This window comes from Canis lupus, chromosome 2 (assembly GCF_048164855.1).
Source record: "Canis lupus baileyi chromosome 2, mCanLup2.hap1, whole genome shotgun sequence".
NCBI classification, from domain to species: Eukaryota; Metazoa; Chordata; class Mammalia; order Carnivora; family Canidae; genus Canis; species Canis lupus.
In genome coordinates this window covers 39,544,601-39,571,998 of record NC_132839.1, presented here as the reverse complement: position 1 = coordinate 39,571,998, position 27,398 = coordinate 39,544,601, and the positions used below count along the sequence as shown (strand labels likewise).

General features: G+C 37.1%; 1 protein-coding gene across 2 annotated transcripts; it reads right to left on the bottom strand.

Moving 5' to 3' along the window:
- Nucleotides 1-287: 287 nt before the first annotated feature.
- On the bottom strand, nucleotides 288-27,380 carry MCEE (methylmalonyl-CoA epimerase). Of its 2 annotated transcripts, XR_012016438.1 has the most exons (4): nucleotides 27,247-27,380; nucleotides 16,932-17,269; nucleotides 15,329-15,498; nucleotides 343-573 (listed from the first exon to the last, which is right to left on the bottom strand). XR_012016438.1 is itself a non-coding variant. In XM_072796047.1 (3 exons), exons 1-3 carry the CDS (start codon nucleotides 27,317-27,319, stop codon nucleotides 421-423), a joined length of 564 nt encoding a protein of 187 aa, XP_072652148.1. In that variant the 5' UTR covers nucleotides 27,320-27,379; the 3' UTR covers nucleotides 288-420. The 2 variants fall into 2 exon arrangements, 1 of the variants encoding a protein (XP_072652148.1); XM_072796047.1 differs by lacking the exon at nucleotides 15,329-15,498 and having other exon boundaries at nucleotides 288-573; nucleotides 27,247-27,379.
- Between the last annotated feature and the right edge of the window lie 18 nt (nucleotides 27,381-27,398).

The following is a 27,398-nucleotide window of genomic DNA, read 5'->3' as shown; positions in this document are numbered from 1 at the left end:
ACATTCTATAGTCAATTATCACATTTTGGACAAGAATAATTTATTTCTATAAATATGATTTTAATAATATTTCTTAAGTATTTAGTAATCAAGGATTCCTCTAAATCAGAAAAAAACCCCAAAGTAATTAACAAATGTCAGTTATATATATTGATATACATATATATAATTAAAAAAATCTTTTTGTAATTTAGTTTTTAATTTTGAATTTGTTTTTAAGAGTCCACAATTAACATGGGGTTTGAATGCACAACCCTGAGATAAAGAGTCAGACACCCCATAACTGATCCAGTTAAAGTGCTCTTTAATTGTGAATTTTTAAGTGATGGAAGGAGTGAAGGATTCAATGCTGGAGTATAATTTGATGGGGAATTTCAGACTATTTAGGTGGGAATTTTTTAAGTTTCTTGCAAATATAAGTCAAGCTTGCTCCAATTCCACAAGAATACCACCACAGTCTTTAGGATGGAGAAAAATCACCGGTTTTCCATGTGCTCCTATTTTGGTCTCTTCACTGAGACTACGAATGTTCTTCTCTTTCAAATCCATCACAGCTGCATTTATATCATCCACCTTGAGAAAAGGAAATAAATAAGAATCACATTTGAGATCATTTGAGATCACATTTGAGATCACAAAAATACCAAACTATAGGATCTTAAGACTTAGAAGAAACTTTGCAAACTAATGTGGTCTATCTTCTCTGCCTCTGGGCAGAATCATTCCTAAACCTTCACAAAAATAAGCTTAATACTTCCACAGAAGGAAAAGCAGTTGGTAAATTTTCATAGATGAGCAATCACAATGCTTAAGAATTTTCACCATTAGTAATTATTTCTCCTTATAACCTAAAAAATGTATGTTACATTTTACAATATTTTCTTTTAGTAGTACTACTGTTGATACTGCACATAGTTTTTTATTTTTTATTTTTGTAAGAGCCTTGAGTTCCTAATTTATAATAAAGAGATGAGGCCTACCGTATAAATGGGCAAGAGATTAAAATAACAGATCAGAAGTTTTTAGCAGTATATGATACAGGTTACAGTAGGTACTCAAAAGATATGAGTGTTTCTCTGGATCCACAAACCTCCCATCTGCCATACCACCTAGTTATTACTTTTGAGATTAAGATTTCATATTTTAATGTAAATTACTATGAAATTGCCATCAAAATGTTTTTCCCCATTCTAAAAAATCCAAACATTTATAATTTTATGACTCTCTTCAAAATCATCTCTGTTTTCTTCATATTTACTGGCAGTCTAGGAAAGGAGCAAATGTGTTTCTATATACTGATGAAAGAATGATTCTCCTCTATCTTGGAAAGTCATCTTCCTTAGACTGGGAACCCAGTAAATGGATAGAAAGGTATTACATGAAATCCCCCATTCCTAGGCAGTCATAAATCGCCCTGGAGTTTAATAATATAATGGCATTCTAAACATTAAAAAAGCACAGAGAATAGAACACCCATGTATCCAACATATAGATTTAACAAATGTTCATATTTATACAATCTGATTTTCAATGAGCCAAGAATTATATATTAAATTCTAAAACTTGACAAACAACCGATAAGGAGGATACTAGCTATTACTATAAATAAATGATGATTTCTTCAAATAGTGTACATTCTACTTGTACACTCCCGACAATGTTTCATTTTAAACTTGATAGCTATGTCAAAGTCATGCCCAGACTATGATCATGGTTACGTCATGTATCTCCAAATACTCTCATCTTTTGCAGAATAGTAGAATTCCTCCTGATGTCTTATCTTTCCATATCTGGACATAATGAATTTCTTTCTATTGAATGTAACTTCTCTTTCCATTTTCCCAAAGTTAGTCTAAATTCAATCTTTCCATTTTAAAATAATTTAAAAATTACAGAGTACATGAAAATTTAAGGATACAGATAAAGCTAAGTACCCTTTTACTACCACCACAATCACTTTTCTCTCAAAAGGGAACTACTATCTTCAACTCAGCACACATTCTTCCAAATCCTGAAATAAATTTATAAGTTTACATATATGTGTACTAGTAAAGAATTTGGCCTTTTCTAAAGAGAGGTCTTGCCTCAACGTCTGGGAGATAACCTATGTAATCTGAGAGGAGTGTCTTTGTTTAGGGTAGAGGCTGACCAGATTGATTCTTAAAGTAAGCTGGCCAAACCCAAGTCTTAGAGGAGGAGCTGGCTATTCCAGAAACCATGTGATTTAAGATAGGAGCTGTGGGTCACAGGATATCAGTTGATATGGAGAAAGTTCAACCATGTGGTCAATCAATCAGGCCTAAGTAATAAAGTACCAAAAAAACCTCAATACTAAAGTTTTTGTTAGAGTCCCTGGTTGGCAATATACTCAATGCATATTGTCACACATCGATACCAGAATGGTCCTGAAGAAAATGGAAGCTTTGCGTTTAGAATCCTCCCAGACTCTGCCCTATGTGTTTCTTCCTTTGGCTGATTTTGCTTGTAATAAACCACAACCGTGAGTATAATAACTTTCACTGAGTCTTGTGAGCATTTCTAGTGAAGTACTGAGCATGAGGGTTTAGAACACCATTAAATCTGCAGATGGTATCACAAGTGAGGTGGTCTTTTGTTGGACCATGTGTCCAATAAACTTGACAGTTGGCTCTAAACTTTGCAGTTTGGGACGCCTGGGTGGCTCAGTGATGGAGGTCTGCCTTTGGCTCAGGATGTGATCGTGGGGTCCTGGGATCAAGTCCTGCATTGGGCTCCGAGTCTGCTTCTCCCTCTGCCTATGTCTCTATCTCTATGTGTCTTTCATGAATAAATAAGTAAAAATCTTTAAAAAGAAATAAACTTTACAGTTTGACAAATATGTATATAAAGTTTTAAATATGCATATATATCTTCTGTATGCATTATTTTTTGTTTTTTACTTAAAAAATTTTAGCAAATTTTCTAAGTCAGCTGACATACAGGTGAACAACTTTTTAACTACTACACAGTGTTCTAAAGAACTACTTTATAGAAATACAAAAGGCGATCTACTCATTCCCCTACTGATAAACATTTCGGTTAGAAGGGAAACCTGACCCTTTCTCAATGGCTAGGCCTAAATTGGTCTTCCTTGGTATTGCCAATGGAACACAAGAAAGCTTGGTGACTGAGTTCACAGACAAGATTCCACTGGCATTTAAAGGCATAAGCACAGGGGCAGGATCTGGTGTAGATAAGATTTTTAAAAATTAAAGCAAAACTTGGGGATCCTTGGGTGGCGCAGCGGTTTGGCGCCTGCCTTTGGCCCAGGGCGCGATCCTGGAGACCCGGGATCAAATCCCACATCAGGCTCCTGGTGCATGGAGCCTGCTTCTCCCTCTGCCTATGTCTCTGCCTCTCTCTCTCTCTCTCTCTCTCTCTCTCTCTGTGACTATCATAAATAAATAAAAATAAAAAAAAAATAAAAAAAAATTAAAGCAAAACTTAAAAGATGGAGAATAGATTGAAATATCCTAACAAAACGGAGCTAAAGACAGAGACAAGATGGAGTGACAGGAGCAGTATTTGAAAAGATAACTGATAATTTTTCATAATTGAAGAAAAATTTAAGTCTTCACGCTAAAAGTAAACTTAAGAATTAATCAAGATCAATATGAACCAATACATGTATATGTAACTCACAAAATTTAATAGCATGAATGATACAGAGAATATCTTAGGAGCTTTCAGGGAAAAACAGTAACCACCTTCAGTTAAACTGACAGCAAATTCTTTGTAATAGTATATATATATACAAACACACGTACCATAGTATACCAGTGAAACATTATGGGTGAAATTACATGATGTCTGGGAATGGCTTCAAAATAATTTAGGAAGAGAGAAATGTGGTGGAAGGGAGCATATATGGAATGAGATTGCCCATGAATTGGTAACTTAAAATTGGGTTAGATACATGAGAATTCATTACATTATTGTCCTTTTTTAATGTTCAAATTTCTGTAAAATAATAAAGCTAACTACAAAAAATAGAACTAAAATCTGTGGCCTCTAAAAGCAGAAGGAATGTAAAAAAAAAGTGTCTCAATAAAGGAAAGTAGAAAGAAGGAAAAAAATTTTAAAAAAGGTAAAAAGAAAATACTATAAAATACATAGACAATATGTTCATCATTAGTTATCATAAATGGAGATGGATTAAATGTATGAATTATAAAATGAGATTATCAGAATGAATATAAATTTTTAAAATATATTTGTTGATTGAAAGATATTTCTACAAAACAATAAAAAAAACTTTAGTTATATGTTCCCTAGAAGAGACTTACCTACACAAAAGATGAGTAAAGGGATGGAAAAAAGATATACCAGGCAAATATTAACCAAAAGAAAGTTGATAGAGCAATATTAGTATCAGCTAAAACAAAATTTAAAGTGAAATACAGGGCAGCCCAGGTGGCTCAGTGGTTAAGCACCACCTTCAGCCCAGAGCCTAATCCTGGAGACCTGGGATCGAGTTCCACATCAGGCTCCCTGCACGGAACCTGCTTCTCCCTCCACCTGTGTCTCTGCCTCTCTTGAATAAATAAATAAAACCTTAAAAAAAAAAAAGCGAAATACACTAAATAAAAAGATACAACCTAAAAATAAAATGAACAATCCACCAAAATGACAAAACAATTTCAACTCTGTATATACCTAATAGTACTGCTTGAAACATAAAAAGCGAACCGAACATGCATAGCTCACAGTAACTCCTACACCAAGCAGACAAAAGATTAGGGATAAAAACAAGCTGTAAATCCTTTGACTACATTGGATCGAAGTGCCTTATTAGAAACGTGGTTTGTAGATATTCTCTTCCATTCTGTGAGATTTGTTTTTATACAAAACTTTTTAATTTTGATGAAGCCCAGTGTTATTATTTGTGCTTTTGGTGTTATATCTAAGAAACCATTGCCCAACTCAAGGTCATGAAAACTTATGCCTATTTTTCTCTAAGGGTTTTATAGCTTTAGCTATTACATTTAGGTCTTTGACTCATTCTGAGTTAATTTTTACATAAGGTGTAATGCAGCTCCGGGGTTTTTCTTGAAATGCTGTCTTGACCCAGTTTTGAGGCACTGGCTAGAGATTGGTTAATTCTTCTTGAGCAACTGATAAAGTCCATATCCTAACCATTCCCTTATTAGCTTCATACTCTGGGGCTATCACGTGCCTTCTCTAATTGCCCCAGAGACAGATACCAAACAACCATCTATAGTCCCTATGCCCCAGAGCCCACAGAATTATTCAAATTAGCCAATCCAAAGGGAGCCTATGAAATCTAACTAACCTCACCCCACTTGTCCCACTAAGCTTCCTACTACAGCTCCAGCTTGCTGTTACTCTGTCCGCAAGTGCAATCCCCAATGTGTAGGCCACATGGGGGATTGTGGCAGCTTTCTCTCACTTGGAGCTCTAAGGAACAAAGAATTTTGCTTTCCATCTATCCATTACTATTGTGTCCCACCCTCAAAAGAATCTTTAAATCTTATAAAACATTATGGTGTAAGCCAAGTGTTCTAATACATTCTTTTGCATGTGGCTATCCAGCTGTCCCAATGCCATTTGTTGAAAAGACCAGTCTTCCTCCATTGGATGGGATTGTTATTTTGTTGAAAACTTACTGTAAATATGAGGATTTGTGTCTGACTCCTAATTCTATTTTATTGATTTCTAAGTCTATCCTTATATAAGCTAATATCAAGTATAAATCTTTCAATTTTGCTCTTCTCTTTCAAGATTGTCTTGGCTATTTGGGATCCCTTACATTTCAATATGAGTTTCAGGATTAGTTTGTCCATTTCTGCAAAGATGCCAACTAGAATCTGATGGGGATTGCATTAACTCCGTAGATCAACTTAGGAAATATTGTCATTTTAACAACAGTCAGTCATATGATGTGTAGCATAGATTATATTTCCATTTATTCAGGTCTTTTTAATTTCTTTCAACAATGATTTGTAGTCTTTGGAGTGCAAGTTTTGCAGTTCTCTTGATCAATTTATTCCTAAGTAATTTACTGTTTTTGATGCTATTTTAAATGGAATTGCTTTCTTAATTCAATTTTTAGATGTGTGGTTAAAAAAAAATCCAGATAATCTTTGCATTTTAAATAATGTTTAATCCATTCACACTTAACATTCATATAGTTGAATTTGTTTATCTCATTTAATTTTTTTGTCTTATTAATACTTCATTCTTCCTTTCTTGATTTCTGTTGGTTAAACATGTATTTTTTGGGGTAAAAAAAAAGAGGAGTAAAAAAAACAAAGATTCTTTTTTCTGAAAAAATTTATTTACTTGAGAAAGACAGCATGAATGAGAGTATGAGTGGGAGGAGGGGCAGAGAGAGAGGCAGACTCCCCATTGAGCAGGGCGCCTGAGGTGGGGCTTGACCCTAGGATTCTGGGATCATGACCTGAACTAAAGGCAGATGCTTAACCGACTGAGCCACCCAGGTGCCTCTAAGAAACACTATAGAGCACTAATAGTTACCAGAGGAGAGGTGGGTGGGGAAAGGGGTGAAATAACTGATGGGGATTAAGAAGTGCAACTTGCTATGATGAGCACTGGGTGTTGTACCTAAGTGTTGAACCACTAAATTCTACACTTGGAACTAATATTACATTGTATGTTAACTGGAATTTAAATAAAAACTTGGAAAAAAAAAACATGTTTTTGTATTGTTCAATTTTATCTTAATTATATTTTAGGGGATGCCTGGGTGGCTCAGCAGTTGCACGCCTGCTCAGGTCGTGATCTCGGGATCCGGGATTGAGTCCTGGATCAGGCTCCCTGTGAGGAGCCTGCTTCTCCCTCTACCTATGTCTCTGCCTTTCTCTCAGTCTGTCTCTCATAAATATATAAATCTTTTAAAAAAATTATATTTTAGTTATCCCTTAATTTTCTTAACATTTAAAAAAAAGATTTTATTTATTTATTCATGAGAGACAGAGAGAGAGAAGCAGAGACATAGGCAGAGGGAGAAGCAGGCTCCTCGCAGGGAGCCCAATGTGGGACTCAATCCTGGGACTCCAGGCTCAGGATCACGCCCTGAACCGAAGGGAGACACCCAATCACTGAATCACCCAGGCGTCCCTAATTTTCTTAACATTGCTCTAGAGTTTATAATGTCTATTTTAATCTTATTAGTCTATCATTTCATATATAAAAAAACTTACAATAGTATACTTTCCTTTGCCCAATTCCCATCCTTTCTACTGTTACCTTAAGTTTTTTTGTTATAAACCCTACATTTAAAAAATTTCAAGTCAATTATCTCATATAATTTGAGGTAAGAAAAATTTTATTTTATTTTAACCTACAAATTTAACATTTCTGGTGCTCTTCATTTCTTGTAAAGATCTGGATTTTCATTTGGTATTACTTCCCTTCATCCTAAAGGAATGAAGGCTGAATATACATCCTGAATATTTCTTTGGTTTTTCATAGTGCAGGTCTACTGGACAAGAATCCTCTCATTTTTGTTCAATGTAAGATACTTCCATTTCACTTTCATTTTTTAAAAAAGATTTATTTATTTGAGAGAGCGAGAGGACAAGCACAGGGAGTGGCAGAGGGAGAGGGAGAAGCAGGCTCCCTGCTCAGCAGCAAGCCAGACATGGGGCTCAATCTCAGGAACCTGGGATCATGACCTGAGCTGAAGGCACTCTTAACTGACTAAGCCACCCAGGTGCCCCTCACTTTCATTTTCAAAAAAATTTTTTTATTTAAATTCAATTTGCCAACATATAACACCCAGTGCTCATCTCATCATGTGTCCTCCTCTCACTTTCACTTTTGAAGAATATTTTTTCCATCAATTGCAGAATCCTAGAATTACAGATTTTTTGTTTCACGTTTTGTAGGAGTTTTAGGGTCACAGCAAAATTGACCAAAGGTACAGAGATTTCATACATATAACCTTTGGCCCTACAGATGCATAGCTTCTTCCATCATTATCAACATACTCATCAGAGTGTGACAATTGATGAACCTATACTGACAGCATTATCATCCAAAGTGCAGTTCACTGTAGGGTCACTTTTGGTGTTGTATATTCTATGGGTTTGGATAAATGTATGATATGTACCCATCATTAAAGTATCATACAAGGTGTTTTCACTACCTTAAGAATCCTCTGTGCTCTGCTTATTCATCCCTTCCTCCCGCTCCCAATCCATGGTAACCACTGATCTTTTTAGTGTCTCCGTATTTTGCCTTTTCAAGAATGTCATATAGTTAGATCACACAGTAGATAGACTTTTCAGATTGGCTTCTTTCATTAGTAACATATATTCAAGATTCCTCCATGTCTTTTCATGGCTTGAATCTGGGGTTGATGTCTTACCTCAAATTGGTAATGTCCTTGTAGGCTATTTCTACAATTGCCACTTGTGTTCTATTTTCTCCCTCCTCTTTTTCTGGGATTCCAACTATACTGATAAAACCTTTGACCATGTTCTACATCTCTCTTATGGTCTATTGTTTTTTCCCCCTCCATATTTCTTCCTCTTGATTTTGGACTCTAGGACAGTTAGAAGACAAATTTCTGCTGTTTTAAGCCACCAAGTTTGTGGTTATTTATTATGGTATCCCTAGGAAACAAATACAACCACCATATACCCATATTGAAACTGAACAATTAAATAGATGTCAGATGGTGGCAGCCAAGTTTCTCACTGTTGGTACGGGCAGTTATGAACCAAGCAAAGAAGGCTACAGTGGTCCATGTGATAATGGGTTAGAGTTAGAGACACCAGTATGAACTCATGAGTTCATAAGTAGGCTATATATACATCTTATAATTTCTGTTTGGCTATGCAGAGAAATTATCTATAGATGTATGTATATATACAATATATACATGTCCTTGCTCTGTTAGCTCAAAAGGCCAAGAAACGGTGATCCTCCGGTAGCAAGAAGCATATCTAGAGCTCGTATCTTGGTTTCTAATACCATTCTCTAATAAAATGAACCAGGGCTCCTTGGAGAAATATGTGGCTTTAGACTAGGGCAGGGAATATAGATGATAAGTTGGAGCATCTTGCAGTGCCAGAAAGTAAGGAAGTGTGGGAGGAAAACAAAAAAGATGTCACATCAGAGACACAGGAGTCAACCCAAAGTGCGCTTCTGAGAAAGCTGAACAATCTAAGCAACAAAATAAAATGGTATTGGATTACAGCCCAAAGTATAAATACTTATAAACCTTCACTGATATAAAAAACGTCTTAATGAATAAGTAAATTATTGAGTAACAAAAAGTTAAATAAATAAGTGGGGAAGAACAGACAAATCTTCCATTTGGAAAATTTCAATTTATGGAATTTTCGAGGAGATGGAGCTTAACTCTCCCTCCCTTCAGCCCTGGCCTCACAGTGACTTCCTTCCAAAGTTTATATTATGGAGAAGGGGGGTGGGGAGTGTAGCTTTACAGTGGAGAAATATGATGACATTTCCTCAGGTAGGGAATAAAGGTCAATATCAACAGTAATAAGTCATGTTGATAATATGTATCCTTGATGTGATATGAGAATGACACTTTACCTCTGTGGTCTCCCTCTCAAAAATCAATAACCCTAGTCTGTCTAAATCATGAGAAAAGTCTCAATTGAAGGACCTTCTACAAAATAACTGACTGGTAATTCTCAAAAATATCAAGGTCATCAAAAACAAGTAAACAGAAAAATTGTCACAGGCAAGAGGAGCCAAAGGAGAAAAGGAGACATGATAACTAAATGTAATGAGGTATCCTAGATGGGATCCTAGGACATAAAAAGGACACTGGGTAAAAACTAAGAAAATATAAATATAGATTTTAGGTAGTAATAATGCGTCAATTTGGTTCATCAATCATGACAAATATACTATACTAGTAAGAGGTTAATATTTTTAAAAAGGGCCTAAAGAGATTAACAACCATTTATAACAAGCGGACTTTGAGTCATGATTAGAGTAAGTCAACTCTAGAGACATTTGTGAATCAATCTAATAAATTTGACTCATGAACTATGTATATGATGGTGACAAAAGATTTTTAATTTAGGCACAAACTATATAAAAGTAAAATGACATGTTGTGAATGACTTAAATACTTTAAGAAAAAAAAATAAAGCAAATATGCCAAGATCTTGAAAACTGTTGAATCTGCATGACGGGAACATTATCTTTTTTCTACTTCTTGAATGTTTGAAAAAATTCATAACAGAATCATGACTTTTTTCCAAGTGCCCTTTGGTAACTTCTACTCTAAATATGACCATGGATATTTTCATCATAGAACATTCGACCCATGTACAAATATCTACAATTCTGATGTTGCATCTCCATTTTTAGTATACTACCTCTTCGATATTCCTTAACTCAAGAAATAGTTCTATGATTTAATAAATTACTTATATTTTGAAAAAATGCCTACATTAACAGAGACCCTTAACAAGGCATGTTGGGTTGACTCCTGTGTCTCTGATGCCTACATTAACATTGTACTAGCATCTATTTCTATTTCTGTTACTGATTTTGATTTTAAAGATCTTGTACCATATTTATGCTTTTGTTAGAGTGTTGCTATAAAATTTATAATTCTTCAGAAGAACTCCCTAGTATCTTGCTTGGCAGTAGTAAAAACAAAGAAATAATACTGTCATAATTTTCTGAATTGAAAGTAGATGCATTATGTACTCTAAGATTATAATAAATGCAAAGCAATTTGATTTGGGAAATTAAGTCTTTCCCCCTAATAAAAATAACACAGCCAATAACAACCCATATATGAATTTTGTTTTTACAATCCTTTGTACCATTAGTTAATGTATCTTTTAGCTCTGTGTGACCTTGAATGCCATGAAGTAAAAATCTGGGCTATTTATCTCATCTTCTTATCAAATTTTTTTGTTTTGTTTTTTTGGGGTTTTTTTTTGGTGGTAGTACCTTAAGACTGGAAATTATTTTGATTTTCTGCTGTCATTTGTAAATTAAGAGTGCCAGTATTCCAAATAAAAATGTTTGGGCTGTCACAGTCAGAATTCAGAATCTTCAGGTAAATCTTATACTCTCTAGTCCTAAACTGTCTCATCTCGAAAAACATCAATGCAGGCTTACCTGTGAAGGCAAGAAGTTGGGACTAAATAACATCTTTTTAAAAATCGTATGTAGGGATCCCTGGGTGGCGCAGCGGTTTGGCGCCTGCCTTTGGCCCAGGGCGCGATTCTGGGGACCTGGGATCGAATCCCATGTCGGGCTCCCAGTGCATGGAGCCTGCTTCTCCCTCTGCCTATGTCTCTGCCTCTCTCTCTCACTGTGTGCCTATCATAAATTAAAAAAAAAAAAATTAAAAAAATCGTATGTAATTCTCAGTGACCAAATATTATGAAGAGTATGCTACTGAAAAAAATATATTTTTTCTTTTTTAAAAGATTTTATTTGTTCATGAGAGACAAAAGAGAGGCAAAGACATAAGCAGAGGGAGAAGCAGGCTCCTCAAGGGGAGCCTCATATGAGGGACTTGATCCCAGTACTCTGGGAAGATGCCCTGAGCTGAAGGCAGAGGCTCAACCACTAAGCCACCCAGGTGCCCCACCCCCCTCCCCAATTTTTAAAAATTGAATTATAGTTAACATGCAACATTATATTAGTTTCAGTCATACAACTATATTGATTCAATAACTCTACATTGAGTAATATACAGAATAATATGTTTCCAATGGTGCATATTTTAACTACTTCCAAAAATTTGGGCTTTTATATAAAATTACAATGATCCTAAATGATATCACTAATGAATGAAATTTAATCCTCAAATTGACAGAACTCCATGAAAGTTAAAATTAAGAGTCTGGATAAAATATTTGTTTCAATTATCTTTTCTATCCCTTGCTCTAAACTAAAAACTAAATTATTCAAACTTAGCAATATTACTCTGCAGGAGTTTCAGAGGGTTCTTGTGTATTCTTGGAAATTATGTCAGAAGGGCATATATCAATCACCTCAACTTCCACATTTGTTCAGTTGACAGGACTCTTTTTATTCCAAGAGGATCTCTCCTCTTCCTTATTTTTTCTTGGTAAGAAATTGCCCTTTCTTTTACAAAATGATGTTAGCAGTAGTTTGAAACTTACATTTTTTCCCTTATAACACAAGGTTTAAAACCTCATTAAACTGCCCATTTTTGTTTTGCTTTGTTTTGTTCTCTGGAAATGTTATCTTTCTATGAAACTCCCACATCTGGGAACTGGTGACATACAGATCACTCATGAAACTTAGCTATCTCCTAGGGTTTATCATAAAGCCAGAAATAGAACTTTTATTTTCTACTTAAATTTTATATATATATATATATATATATATATTTTATATATTTGACAGAGAGAGAGAGCATACGGGGAGCAGCAGGCAGAGGGAGAGGGAACAAGCAGGCTTCCTGCTGAGCAAGGAGCCTGATGCAGGGCTTGATCCCAGGACCCTGGGATCATGACTGGAGCTGAAGGCAGACGCTTAACTGACTGAGCCACCCAAGTGCCCCTAAACTGGAACTTTTAAAAAATAAGTTGTCTTACTAGCTTTACAATCTTTCTTCCATAAGGAATATATGCTCAGTGGAAACAGATCTATAAGATATACAAAGCCATAAACAAAAAAATAAGTTCTCTATTATGACATTATTCAGAAAATAAAACGGCTGCATTTCTTTACACTTTTTAATCTTATTTTTTTTTTACGTTTAAAGAGATTTAATTCATTTATTTGAGAGAGAGAGAGAGAACAAGAGCACACAAACAGGGGGAATGGGGCTGGGGGAGAGTGACAGACTCCCTGCTAAGCAGGGAGGTGGACTCAGGTTTTGATCCTAGGACCCCAGGATCATGACCTGAGTCAAAGGCAGATGCTTAACCAACAGAACCACCCAGGAGCCCCTAATCTTCTCTTTTAAATAACATTTTTATCATATGCTTTTCCCCAACAGCCTGGTACAGTGAGGGTTACCTCTAAATAAAATCTAATATCCTTTTTGTACTTGTAATGCCATTTCTCAGACTGGTAAACCTGATTCCCATGATCTTCACTATACTTCCTTATTTGATTAAACCTTCTAAGAAATCAGCCCTATTCCTGCTGCTGTCCTTCCTTCAGCAATGCACTCTTCACCACATGTTGTTCCCTCCCCACTCACCTGTCTACACTTCCCACTCCATCTGAGCTCCCCGTCACCCTGAGCTGGACCTACTCATGCATGGGCATCTTACTCAGTCTCTGGCTCTCCCAAGGTAGGCAGCTCCCACTTGTAGATGCTCTTCTTACCCTACTCTGGCTCCAACACCCTGCTTTGGGCTACTCCAGCTCTCCCCACAAACATGGACAACTATTTTGCTGTGCCCAACCTAAGTCTTCAAGACTGAATTGTTCAGGAAGGGAAGGAAGGGGGAAGGAGCCATAATTATTTTGAATATTGCTTATTTTCCCTTTTGTTTCAGCAACTACAAAGTGATATTCGGTAAAGCAAATAAATATAGTAATCTTACTTAAAGGGAAGGTTTTATTTTGCCTTACATTTCTCTTTTGTTCTAACTTGCACTATTACTTATGTTTGTTATTTTATATCTTATCAACTGTATTTTGGTCAGTTACCACCAATCCTCTGTGGAAAATACAGAGGATGTATGAATAAATGAAGCAAGCAGGCAACTCCAGGAAGATAGGGACTCCATGTTTTGTTCAGCTACATATTCCAAGCAAATTATGTAGTGAGAATCAAAGTGAAACTGAAAATACTCAACAACCAGCAATATAATGCAAACAGAGACATCAACCAAATAGGGTAAAGGGGACCTTATGCAGGGGTCCCAGGGAAGGTTGCTTCCGGAAGGGGGATGTTACTCAGGAGGTTTAGCAGTTGTTTACTAGCTAGCATGGAAACATTAAATATTTTTTACAACTTCAAGACAAATTTGTTGAGTAAGAAAGATTTTCACTGTGACATGCCTTGCTGTCTGGTTAAGTTATTTAGTCAAAGTATAGCTAGTTCTACTCAATATCAGAATCATTTCTTCAGTGAGAGGCCTGTAGGGGGCAGGAAGTGCACATTGGCAGCATCAATAAAAGCTGTGCCAGAAAACAGCAGGCTACTTGGTCTATACTGCAAGCAAGGGGAGGTAACTTCTAAACTTCCTTTAGTGAGGGACGCCTGGGTGGCACAGCAGTTGAGCATCTGCTTTTGACTCAGGGCGTGATTCCAGGGTCCTGGGATCAAGTCCTGTATCGGGTTCACCATAGGGAACCTGCTTCTCCCCTTGCCTATGTCTCTGCCTCTCTCTGCCTCTCACATGAATACATAAAATCTTAAAAAAAATAAATAAATAAACTTCCTTTAATGAAAGGCAAACCACACAAGTTTAAGAGACTTGGAAAGAAAAAAATGGAAACCAAAAGCCAACTTGGACAGATAACTGTTGATACAACTGGGTGAGATACTAATCCACGTATGAGAAAAAAGTACATTTTGTCTAAAATCTCTGTTAAGTCAACTAAAAGCTGAGGTGCTTGTGCAAAGTAGACACACTACTAAACCAGAGGTTTTATTTATTTTATTTTTAATTTTTTAAACTTATTTATGATAGTCACACAGAGAGAGAGAGAGAGAGAGGCAGAGACACAGGCAGAGGGAGAAGCAGGCTCCATGCACCGGAAGCCCGACGTGGGATTCGATCCCGGGTCTCCAGGATCGTGCCCTGGGCCAAAGGCAGGCGCTAAACCGCTGCGCCACCCAGGGATCCCCCAGAGGTTTTATTTGAGGCCCCAGTGAAAAAGAATATAAAGTATCCTGGTGATAATTACAAGAAGAAAGTCACTTCTCTGATGGGGTGAATTTATCATTTAGAAGAAGAGCGCTAAATAAATGGCTGACTGACTACAGACTGTACTTGTGGCCAATTGTACCATGTGACTAAGCTTGGGACCATGGGGCATGAACAGGGGTGATATGTGTAATATTTAGATCCTCTCCTTACAGGCATTTGTGCTGTATTCTCTCTCTGCCTTCTCTCCCCTCTGGGTCACCTCACTTTTAGATCTAGAACAGAAAAATAAAATCCATCTATCCATCTATCTAGTTAAGCCCCTTTATTTTTTATAAAGAGCAGAGAACAAGGACAGGGGATGTCATACTAACATAGCAAATAACTTTTCACACCTTTTCCTATTATACATCTTCATTTTATACTGACATACATTTTCATTTCCCCTTTTTAATCTGTGCTTTTGGATTAGCTGTTACCTTAAACTTTGTTCTTTACTTAACTGAACTCTAACTCACATGGCAGCTTCCTTTGAAGGCATGGGCTCTCTGATGTAGAACAGACACTGTAGTGTGGGAAAGGGAAGAGTCAATTCAAAGGTTGATGATCCTGCTTCTCATCCTGGGGGGGTGTCTTAGACAAACCCTCAAGTCCACTGACATAAAGACTTGCAGCCAAAATTAACCTCCTAAAAAAAGGTGTAAAGGTTAAATATTAGGCTTGTTTAGCTCCTAACATACTATGTCACCCCAGCCTCAAATTTTAAACTTAGCCAATATAATGAAGGCAATCTGGCATCATGGCTAACAGTGCAGATCCTGGAATTAGGACAAATTTAGGTTTGAATCTCAGCCTTCCCAGTTACTAATAATTTGACTATGGGCAAGTTAACTGTCAAAGGTGAGTAAAGTCGCTCATAGAGTAGCTGTGAAAATTAAAGAAATTAGTACACATTAAATACTCCATATACTACCAGAAGATACAATATGAGTTGTTAGGATAACTCTATTCCTTTCCATATGTTATTCCCTCTGTCTGGAATATCTTCCTCCTCTTGTTGACTTGGGGAATTCCTTCACATTCATTTACAACTTAAAGCCTGTGATGATGCCTTCTCCTCTCCTCCTGCCAGCCAGGAGCAATCTTTCCTTTATTGGTGTTACTAAGAAGACATGTCTATTAATGCTGCTTTATCTGCCTGTTTAAATAGTTGCCCCTTGTCACTGTGCACATGATCCGTTTCTTCCTCATTGCTGAATCCTATTACTTGGTAGAGTGAACATTATAGGTTCTAAAATATATTTGCAAAATGAACTAAATCCTTGAATTCACACTAGAATCAACCCCCTTCTCTTCTAAGTTAGGAATGAGGCCTACCAATAAATTACACCATTCTTTTTATCAAAAGAATTGTCCTATCAAAATGATTTAAACCAAAGCATAATCAATTAGTTTGCTGATATTACAAAAGGCAGTTATTTGATACAGGCTCTCTAATGAGAATGTTCCTGTCTAACATTTCAAGTTTTTCTTGGGAATTAAGCAGATGCAATTGAAAGGTCTTAAAAATCAGTCACCAATTGAAAGTGTATTGCTTTTGTAATAAGGAAGAAGTTATTAGAATGTTAAGGATAGAAAATAATCCTAAGAATACTTAGCATGTATATGGAAATTCTTTATAGTCTTCTTCTAATTTATAATTTATAAACTTTATTTATAAAATTTATAATTTATAAACTTTATTTATAAAATTTATAATTTATAAACTGCTTCTTCTAATTGCCTTGTATGTAACAGTGAAAGCAGCTGTATTCCTAATTACATGGGAGGTTGCGTGTAATTAATAAGTACTATAGCAGAGATGCAAATCTATTTTGGTCAGCTTTGGTGGCCTCTGTTGTGGCCATTAAATCTAGACTTCAATAAAATATATTATTATTTAGTTTTCTAAAGGGAAAGAGAATATATCCATGGATCCATCTTTGAGTAAGACCAGTATTACCATTCCCTTTTAAAAACTTAATACCAGCTTCTGATGACAGTGACAATATGTAGTCTTAAAGAGTAAAAGGCACTTTGTAAAAGAGAAATTTGAAAACACTAAACATTGAAATAAAATACCTCAATGCAGATATGATGCATTCCTCCAGCCTTGTTTTTCTGCAGAAAACCTGCAATTGGACTGTCATTTCCCAATGGATGAAGCAGCTCCATCTTGGTGTTTCCCAGGTTGACAAAAACAACAGATACTCCGTGCTCAGGAAGAGGGACCACCTCACTTATCTGGGCCCCCAGAATATTCTTATAAAATGCCTTGGCTTTTTCCAAGTCTGGCACTGCAACTGCTATGTGATTGAGTCGACCCAGGTTCCACACAGGGCCTGCCACTTGAAGCGAGGACTGTGATGTGGAAAAAGTTCTCACTTTTGAAACCGGTGTCTGAAGCCTAGAAAAAAACCCTGAAAAATGGAACAGCCATTGGTATCCTTCTTTTTGAAAACTAATGGATTTATAAAATTAATTTTTAAAAAAAACTAAATGAATAATACATGTAAAAATCATTTATATACCTATTCTGGTTTTAATTCCTGAAATTAAATCGGTGAGATAAATGGAAAAAATAGGTCAAATTACTCTGCTCTGAAACAACTGTCTGAACTAAAAACTAATTCTGAGCTTTTCAGATTTAAAACAAAGACGGCATTTTTTCATAATAATTTCTATTTACTGATAACACTTAAAGGATAACTGCACAGCACTAAGAATTACTTGCTATTCTCTACATTTCACAAGAGGTTAAGTTTGAACGTGACAGTGAAATACACATATTTAAACAAGAACATGCAATTTTCATCCCTACCTATAACCAATTTTTTTGTCTTATATTCTGTAATATGTATTAAAGCCATAAAAAGCTTTGCAGTGCTTTTTAATGTGATTTTTTTGAATGATTACTAAGCAAAATATCTCACTGTTGGGAAGATTAAGAGAGTTCTTAAACTTATGAGAATTCCCTCTGAGACCAGATTTTTAAAAATGCTTCTTTTTGTAATTGTGAAGAATTAGAAACAGAACTTCTGAATGTGAAGAAATCTCTTTTATTCAGAAATTGAAGAGACCTGTAATGTGTTCTCCCTGTGGATTACTGTTTCCCCAGTCCCCACCACACTGGACTTTAAGAGCCAGATTCTCCCCAGAATGAAAGCTATAGACATATATAAGGTCTAAAAATAATGTTGTAATACTACATCACTTAATATAAAAGGCATAAAATACCGAACTGAAAAATACATATTCTAAAACAATTAGGTTTAGCTTTTAATGGAAAACACTTTAAACAGTACTTAATAACACAGAGCTCCAGCTAACAATTTCCCTTTACTGAAATTGCTGATAATGAGGAAATTAAAGTGACACTATTAAAGATCACAAACCTTGTGGGGAAAGGCAGTCTCATGAGTGTAGTCTTTCAACCCCCACTCAACTGCAGAAGGATGAAACTTCCTTACCAGGAGATATAAAGAGCCCACTCGGCCTGTGCAGGGCTTATCACCTTGTCCTGGGAGTAGATTTCCCTCTTTCAGACTCCGTGAATGCTCTTTTGTCTCAGCTTAAAATGTGTGCATCATAGGGCGAACCTCATTGCTATGTCACTCCTCTGCAGAGAGGGGACAGGGTTTTTTTGTACTGTGGCATAAGAGGTGTGTGTATAGATAAACTGTCCTGCACCAGCCACTGATAAAGACCCAATGACAATGGTGGACCAACACTCACCGTTAAAGGTAATCTAGCTGTCTCCTTTCTGTGTAAGTAAAGCACTATTCTATCATACTGCTTGTGTTTTCTTTGAAGACTCTGATACTAAGATGAAACAGGGAGTAGTGTTTAGAGTTCTCCCCTGGCACTGGTAACCAGTACATGGTACTCTGCTTGACAAACACGATGCATCATAAGTCAGAAGAAGGCAAAATTCAGCCTAAGATACTCTTCTGCTATGCTCAAGCCTGTATTACTGATTATTGAAATACCCAAAGGTTGTCATTATCAATAGGCTGACACAGATCAATTCTTGGATTCACCATATTATGAAGTTCAAGTGTACTCCAACCTAGTACACAAATACATAAATGTACAAGTGAAAGAAAATTTCATAAAAAGCAGATCTGATTCTCAATAGATGTGATGTGGTCTGATAGTTTCTACTCTCTTATATTTTACTTCAGCTAAAAAAAATTCTGGTACTACCTGCTAAATATCTACCTTGCTAAGTTTGTTGTAAAGATTAGATATTTGGTGCAAAAAATATAATACAGTGCCAAGCATACATAATAGGTGTAGAATAAATTCAGCCATTCTTATTGTTACTGACATAAAATGATCATTTGCTAACTGTCTGGTATTCAGGGTAATCTGCGGAGACCAAGAATTTATCTTGAGAGCATGGTGGTAGCAAATTTTAAAAATGTCAACAACCAACAAAATCATTGGTCAAACTGCTTTTCCTTTCTTTCCTTGCATCCCTATCTGTGCATTTTGCAATGAAAGTCCAATACAGAATGTATTTGCATTAAAAAAAAAATTGTAGCTAAGGCCAGTGATCTTTAGAGTAAAATGCACATCAAAAAAAAGTCGTTTGCACTGTGAAATTTTAAGGGTATGTCAAATATTGAGTTTAGGTATTTCTGAATTCTTATCAGTGTTATCTCTATAAGAGATGGGCAGCTGGTGGTTTCTTGGCAGGCCTCCTATTACTAGCAATGGAACATAGAGAAATATCAGAGGAACAAATTACAAGATGTCCAAATGAAGGTGAAGTTTTATACACTGTTCCAGTTTGTTGGGGAACATTCCAACACTTTTGACACTGAGAAGGAAGCCCAAGCAAATCATGTTATTGGAAGCATCCCTGTAGTCTGTCTACCTTTCTCCATAATCACCTTCTCATTTGGAAATGGGAGAAGGAGTTATTAGAATGACTGGCTCTTTTTCTTTTTAATGGAACACAAAATCTTCATTATATGTTAGGACAGTAGAAAGATAACATCTTTATATAATGTGAAAGTCAAGACTTTGTAGTTATAGGATTACCTTATCTCTAGAAATTTAAATTAGTTTGAGGAAAGAGGTATTACCTTATTGGCTTTATTAGGTCCCTAGGAATAGAACAAAAATAAACCCCGTGAGAATTCAATAATTCAACTTCTTTAAAATGAAGGGTTAAGAGGGACGCCTGGCTGGTTCACTTGTTATGAGTCTCTTGATCTCGGGGTCATGAGGTGGAGTCCCACTGTGGGTAGATTACTTAAACAAACTTTTAAAAAAAGAAGGGTTAAGAACTTAAAAATGGCCAAAAAATATATAAGATACTCAGTATAATTAGCTGTTAGGGAAAGGTAAATAAAAAACACAATAGGATACCAGTTCATACCCACAACTACAAGTGATCATGAGGATATGGAGAAACTGGACAATGCTGGTATATTGCTTGTACCATTGCTGGTAAGAATGTACACTGATAGAATGTAAAATGATAGAGCTGTACATTGCTGGTAAGAATGTAAAATGATAGAGCTGCCATGGAACAGTATGGAAAACTCAAGAAATTAAATATACAATTAGCATGTGACTCAGAAATTCCACTCCTTGGTACCTAAAATAATTGAAAATATGTACTCAAACAAAAACTGGATACAAACTTTCATGACAGCACTATGACATGACAGCACTTTCATGACCAATGGCAAATGATTCATATTCATAAAGTGGAATTTATTTTTTAAAGATTTTATTTATTCACGAGAGACACACAGAGAGAGGCAGAGACATAGGCAGAGGGAGAAGCAGGCTCCTTGCAGAGAGCCAGATGTGGGACTTGATTCCTGTTCCCAAGATCACACCCTAAGCCGAAGGCAGACTCAACCACTGAGCCACCCAGGCATCCCATGCCTCTGGCAAATTTTAAATGATATTTTTAATTTAAGTTGCCCTCTGACTGGTAGGAATTCACAACTCTAGTTTCAGGTTTCTCTGCCTCCCATCTCAGAAAGGTACAACTAACTGCATTACTTTGAATTCTGTAATGTATAATTTGTGACTATTCCATATAGTTTTACAATAAACTACAATGTATAAATATGTAAATGAATCAGGTATTTAAGCCTGTTGGAACCCTGGGTGGCTCAGCAGGTTAAGCGGCCAACTAGATTTCAGCTCAGGTCATGCATGATCTCAGGGTGGTGAGATCACACAGATTTCTTTGGCACTCTCTCTCTCCCCCTTTGCCAACCCCCCTCATGTGAACACACACACTCTCAAATAAATAAATCTTAAGGGGATCCCTGGGTGGCGCAGCGGTTTGGCGCCTGCCTTTGGCCCAGGGCGTGATCCTGGAGACCCGGGATCGAATCCCACATCGGGCCCCCGGTGCATGGAGCCTGCTTCTCCCTCTGCCTGTGTCTCTGCCTCTCTCTCTCTCTCTCTGTGACTATCATGAATAAATAAATAAAAATTAAAAAATAAATAAATAAATCTTAAAAAAAAATAAAAACAAAAAAACCCAGGAGTGTTAAAACCCAATAGGATTGCAAAGATGAGTATCTACAGATTTAAAAAAAACAAAGGACTTCCACAAAAAATAAATAAATAAATAAATAAATCTTAAAAAAAATAAAAACAAAAAAACCCAGGAGTGTTAAAACCCAATAGGATTGCAAAGATGAGTATCTACAGATTTAAAAAAAACAAAGGACTTCCACAAATCAGGAATCTGACATATAAGAAATAGACAGCTTACCAAATCTGGTGTGTATGTTAACTCTAATTCTTATCTTTCCCTCACTATCAGCACTTGCTAAATACTTTCAATGCCTTGACTTAAAAATAACATTGCATTTCCTTCCATTCAGATTGCATTTATTTCAGACCAGTCTTCCCAAACACTGGCTCCAAATAAGTTAAAGGTTTAGCTACAAGGGCCTATACTCAACTGCATTAAGGGTACTTACTGTTTAAAAAAGAAATTATGTTAAATATGTACATAGTGTCACAAAATTGTGAGTAGTCACTTGTAGTAAGGTCTTCCTAACTTCTCACTGAGATATAATTTAAACACTATTAGGTTCACTCATTTGAGGTGTATAATTCAATGTTTTCTTATACATTTGCAAAATTGTGCAAACTTTACATAACATAACCTAAATTTAGAACATGTAATAGTTTGTTAAAGTCTGAACTTTCGTATATCTTGCTTGAGGAAATATAACATACTTAGAAAGCCATTCATCAGAAGTGCCTTCAAGTTGTTTGGTGAGAAGCCCCTATGTTTTCTGCATTCAGCCAGTGGATGTCACAGCATCATATACTATTTTCAACCTGTTTAAAACTCTGCTAAGAATAACTTTTTACTCATCACAGTCGGTAAACAGACTGTGTTTCTGTACCCCCACATACACATGACTCCATAATAAAAGTAAATCTCTCCTTACAGTCCTAAAACTTGGCCACTGTTGTCTCCTAAGAGGATCATCTTCTATTTTCAAAACACCTTTTTTCATGAGTCCATCCTTTGCAAGCCAAATTGGAATTTATTGTGTGTACTCATAGGATTTATTTTTCTGAGCTTCTTCTGATTTTTTGTGAAGTATTATGTTCCTTAAAGATAGGGTCATAACCTAAGATTACCATATTATCCAGCAATCCCACTTTTGGGTATATATTTAAAAGAACTGAAAATAGGACTTCAAGGAGATATTTCTATATCCATGTTCATAGATGTATTATTCACAAGAGCCAAAATCTGGAAATAACCCAAGTGTCCATCGACAGATGAAAGTATAAGATGTGATATACATGTACAATGCAATATTATTCAACTTTTAAAAGGAATGAAGTTCTGACACATGGTACAACATGCATACACTTTAAAAACATGCTAAGAGAAACAAGCCTTAGAACAAAAGAACAAATACTGTATAATTCCACATTAATACAGCAACTGGACTAGTCAATTTCATAGAAATTAGAATAGTAGTTTCCCAGAGGTTGGGGTAGGAGATAACGGGCTTATTTATCAATGGGTATAGAGGTTCAGGTTGGGATGATGAAAAGTTCTGGAGCTGGATGGTTGTGATGGCTGCACAATACGACGATACAGATGAGTCTTGAGCAAAACGGGAGGCTCAGAGTGCTGATCACCAACACAGTAAAAAAAACGCACATAACTTTCAACTACCCAAAATCTTACCTGTTGACCAAAAGTCTTACTGATTAACATAGGCAGTCAATTAGCACATACTTTACATTATATGTAATTATATGCTATATTCTTACAACAAAGTAAGCTAGAGAAAAGAAAATATTAGGAAAATTGTAAGAGAAAATATATCTACAGTACTGTACTATAAAATTATGAGTATAACTGGACCCATGCAGTTCAAACCTGTGTTTTGTTCAAGGGTCAATTGTATTTAATACCACTGAACTGTACACCTAAATATTGTTAAAGTGGCAAATTTTGTTATGTATATTTAACCACAATAAAAGAAAAAGGGAGTTATTTAAGGTTCAAGCATCTAATAAAATAGCAGAGTAAATCAAAGCCAGCCTTTGGAATACATTGTTTTCATTTTACTTTTCTCTTAGGATGATGTCTATATACTTTACCAAAATATACATATATATATATTATTAGTATTCAGTTCTTGCCATAAAGTATGACTTGTTGGAAATTACATTCCCTTCCTCTTAATACCCCCCATTAACTACTGAATAAAAGTATTTCTAAAAATACACATATAAAAATGTCTCTTCTCCAATATTCAAATTATTATTTATATGTTTACTTTTAGGTTTTGTGATTAAGTATCATATGACAAGCAGCATGTGTTACAGTTAAGAATGTGGGCTCCAGCGTTACACTGCCCTGGTTTAAATCTTGACCTACTATTCATTCTGTAACTTCGGCTAGTTACTTACCCACTCTATCTTTCTTTTCTCATATAGGAAGATAATACCTACCTCATAGAACTGTCATGAGGCTAAAATGAATAATATATACAAAGGGTTTAGAAAAGTGCCTGGCACAAGTACATAACAAATACCAAGAACTATCATTATGGGCACTTACAGGAAGGTTACATAATAACTTACTTATAAATGCAAGCATCTCTGACTTCTAACATATGTTATGCTTTTAAAGGAAAAAAACTGTGTACCTACCCTATATACATATATACTAGAGTTATGCTAAAAATTTTACTCAAACACTAAATATTACTGGTATTTTTGCCAATGTTTTGGCATACATAGTATTTCTGTATTCCCTGCATCATTTCATCAATCCACAACTTGCTACTTTTTACAATAAGGAGTCTATTCTCCTTTTACTCTGGAAAACTTACTGTGTGGGCTGTGATTTTAGAAGATCTTTGGTAGTATTTCAGTATTCAGTGATTACTGACATCATGATTTCATAAAACTACAGTATTTAGTAACTACTGACATCCTGGTGGAATAATGCTTTTGAAAGGTATTAGAGGCACAGTCTTCTTTTTGCCTTTTTTTAAAAATATATATTTTATTTATTCACAAGAGACACAGAGCCAGAGGTAGAGACATAGGCAGAGGGAGAAGCAGGTTCCCTGTGGGGAGCTTGATGCAGGACTCGATCCCTGGACCCCGAGGATCACAACCTGAGCCAAAGGCAGAGGCTCAACCACTGAGCCACCCAGGGGTCCCCTCTTTTTGCTTTTTGATACAAGAATAGTGATTTACAATTTTTTCAAGTTAAAATTAGTTGTTTATAATAACCCTCTAACTCATCCACACTGCTTGTGACTATTGCTTTAACTTGAAAACTCCTTTTAATATCACAGAGAAGTGGAAACTGGTAACAATTCTGCCTTTCAAGAATGTGTAAGCTGGTTATTATCCCCAGTGCAGATATGCTCTAGTCTCTAGGCATTCTACACACTGCTGGGGTTTACCAACAGTAGAGAACTGAATCCTGTGGCATAACATGGTGTACCATCTTGCTGATTTGACCTCACTCATCAGGAGAGACCCATGGCTTTATTTCATTGTTAGAGTTATGCAACAATACTACCATGTAAGCTTGCTTAAATCTGTAATCTTGCCTAAGCAAACTGTGAAATCATGAATTCTGAAGTGGGAATATATCATGTGGTAGTCTAGCTCTGCCTATTAGTCCTCATGACCATAAAATAGACATAACAGTAATAGTTCAGGAAACACTTTAATCTTCACCATAACTCTGTGCATCAGACAATATTATTTTTCCCATTTGCAAACATGGAAAATAGGCCTGATTAAGTAATTTCTTCAAGGTCGTACTAAGCTGGGCCTCAAGCCCAGGTCTGTCTGCATCAAAGTTGATATTGTTAAACCATGATGTTGAATTCTTTTTCCTCTGAAATTTTTACCATTCCTTTGATTCTCAGTTTTTAATATCCTTAGTGTATGTTTTATGTACAATATCTACATTCTAACAGATGGCTTCCTAAGAGATGATAAGAGACAACACTTTCTTATTTTTTTATCTTTGTTTTTTGGAAAGTGTTACTTGCAATCGTGTGTAAGCTAAGCGTGTGTTATTATCAACACTTGAGAATCACCTATTAATTAGATTCATTTCAACAAGCTGTGCTCAGCCTGTTATAATATTTTTTCATGTATACCTATCACCTCTTTAAACTGATAACGTACTGAAATAACTAAAACTATTATGGAGCACTTCTTTGTATGTGGCCCATCACTTAGCCCTGATGACATACAGTGATAAGTGTATAAGAAATGTTGTGATTGGTTGAGAAAGACTGTAGTGGTCAATAAAGAATTGGTTAGGGGCACCTGGGTGGCTCAGTGGTTGAGCATCTGCCTTTGGTTCAGGGCATGATCCCGGGGTCCTGGGATGGAGTCCTGAATCAGGTTCCCCACAATGAGCCTGTTTCTCCCTCTGCCTATGTATCTGCCTCTCTCTGTGTCTCTCATGAATAAATAAATGGAATCTTTAAAAAGAGGAAAAAAAGAAAAAGAACTGGTTAGTTTGAGATGGGAGTTCAAAGGAGGACTAGAACTGTTAAGTTTGACCAGAGACAGCACTATCCAGCAAAGAGATCTAACATTATTAAAGACTCACCCCCCTGAATACTTTCCGAAGGTGCTAAGCTGAAGGCTTATGGCAAATGTTCAGGAATAACTTTGGACACGTTACACACTTGGCACTCTTCCTAATAAGAAATTTCAGAATTCAAATAGTGGCTCTCTGACAAAGAAGAGGAAAAAGAGAGAAACAGGAGAAAGTGGGTAGCCTGAGAGTCAGAAAAATTGAGTTTCTGTCATTACTGAGTCTATTTTTTTTTTTTTTAACGGAGGTTTAGAGGACTCAAGGAACTTTCCAAATTCGTCTGCCTTTGTCTTTCCTGTTTACATAGAGAATAGCAAATATATTAGGGCAGGAGGGAAACAATACTCTTGGTGTTCTTCACAGCTGACCTCCAAGTGTTCCTAGGATACTGGAAGTACTTAGGACTTCGGCTTACGTTTGTTTTTTTTAAAGATTTTTATTTACTTATTCATGAGAGACATAGAGAGTGGTAGAGACATAGGCAGGGGGAGAAGCAGGATCCCTGCGGGGAGACCAATGCGGGGGACTCCACCCGAGGACCCCGGGGTCAGCCGTGAGCCAAAGGCAGATGCTCAACCACTGAGCCACCCAGGTGCCCCTAACCAATTCTTTATTGACCACTACAGTCTTTCTCAACCAGTCACAACATTTCTTATACACTTATCACTGTATGTCATCTGAGCCCCGCGGGTGCCCCCAGCCTACGTTTCTTAAAGGACTCGCCCCACTCTCCTAGAGTGCACGGAGATCAGAACTCACTGTCCCTCTGCCATTTTTTCACCCACTTCTGTCCCCGCCGGGCCGTCTGTCCCCGTGGGCAGGTCCCTTCCCCCCTCTGGGGTCACCTATCTTTTTTTTTTTTTTTCTTTATTTTATTTGACGGGGCGGGGGGCGGGGCACAAGCAGGGGGACAGCAGGCAGAGGGAGAGGAAGAAGCAGGCTCCCCCTGGAGCAGAGAGCCTGACGTGGGGCTCTACCCCAGGGCAAAGGGATCTCGATCCGAGCCGAAGGCAGACGCTTAATCAACTAAGCCACGCAGGCGCCCCTCAATGTACAGATGGCAAGGTCAAGTGCACACACCCGGGGCGGGGGGTGCCAGGGAGGCTCGAACGCTGTGAGGAAACCCCACGCTCCCCTGAGGCGTTCCCGGGAGGTCCCTCCCGCCCACAGGGGCTCACAGGTGCCCAAGCCCAGGGACGCGGGTGCTCCGGCCGCCGGCCTCCTCCGCCAGCCCCCGCGCTCGCGCCCCGCGCGCCCCGCTCCCCGGCAGGCCGGACCGCGCGGGGTATTCACCTGCTGCGCCCTCCGCCGCCGCCGCCGCCGCCGCCGCGGCCGCCGCCGCCGCCACTTTCCACATGCGCGCCATCTTGGGAAGTGAGCCGCGGAGCCCCGGGAGGCTTCACGTGGGGGGGCGGGGGAGGAGCTCCGCCGAGCGGCGGGGTAAG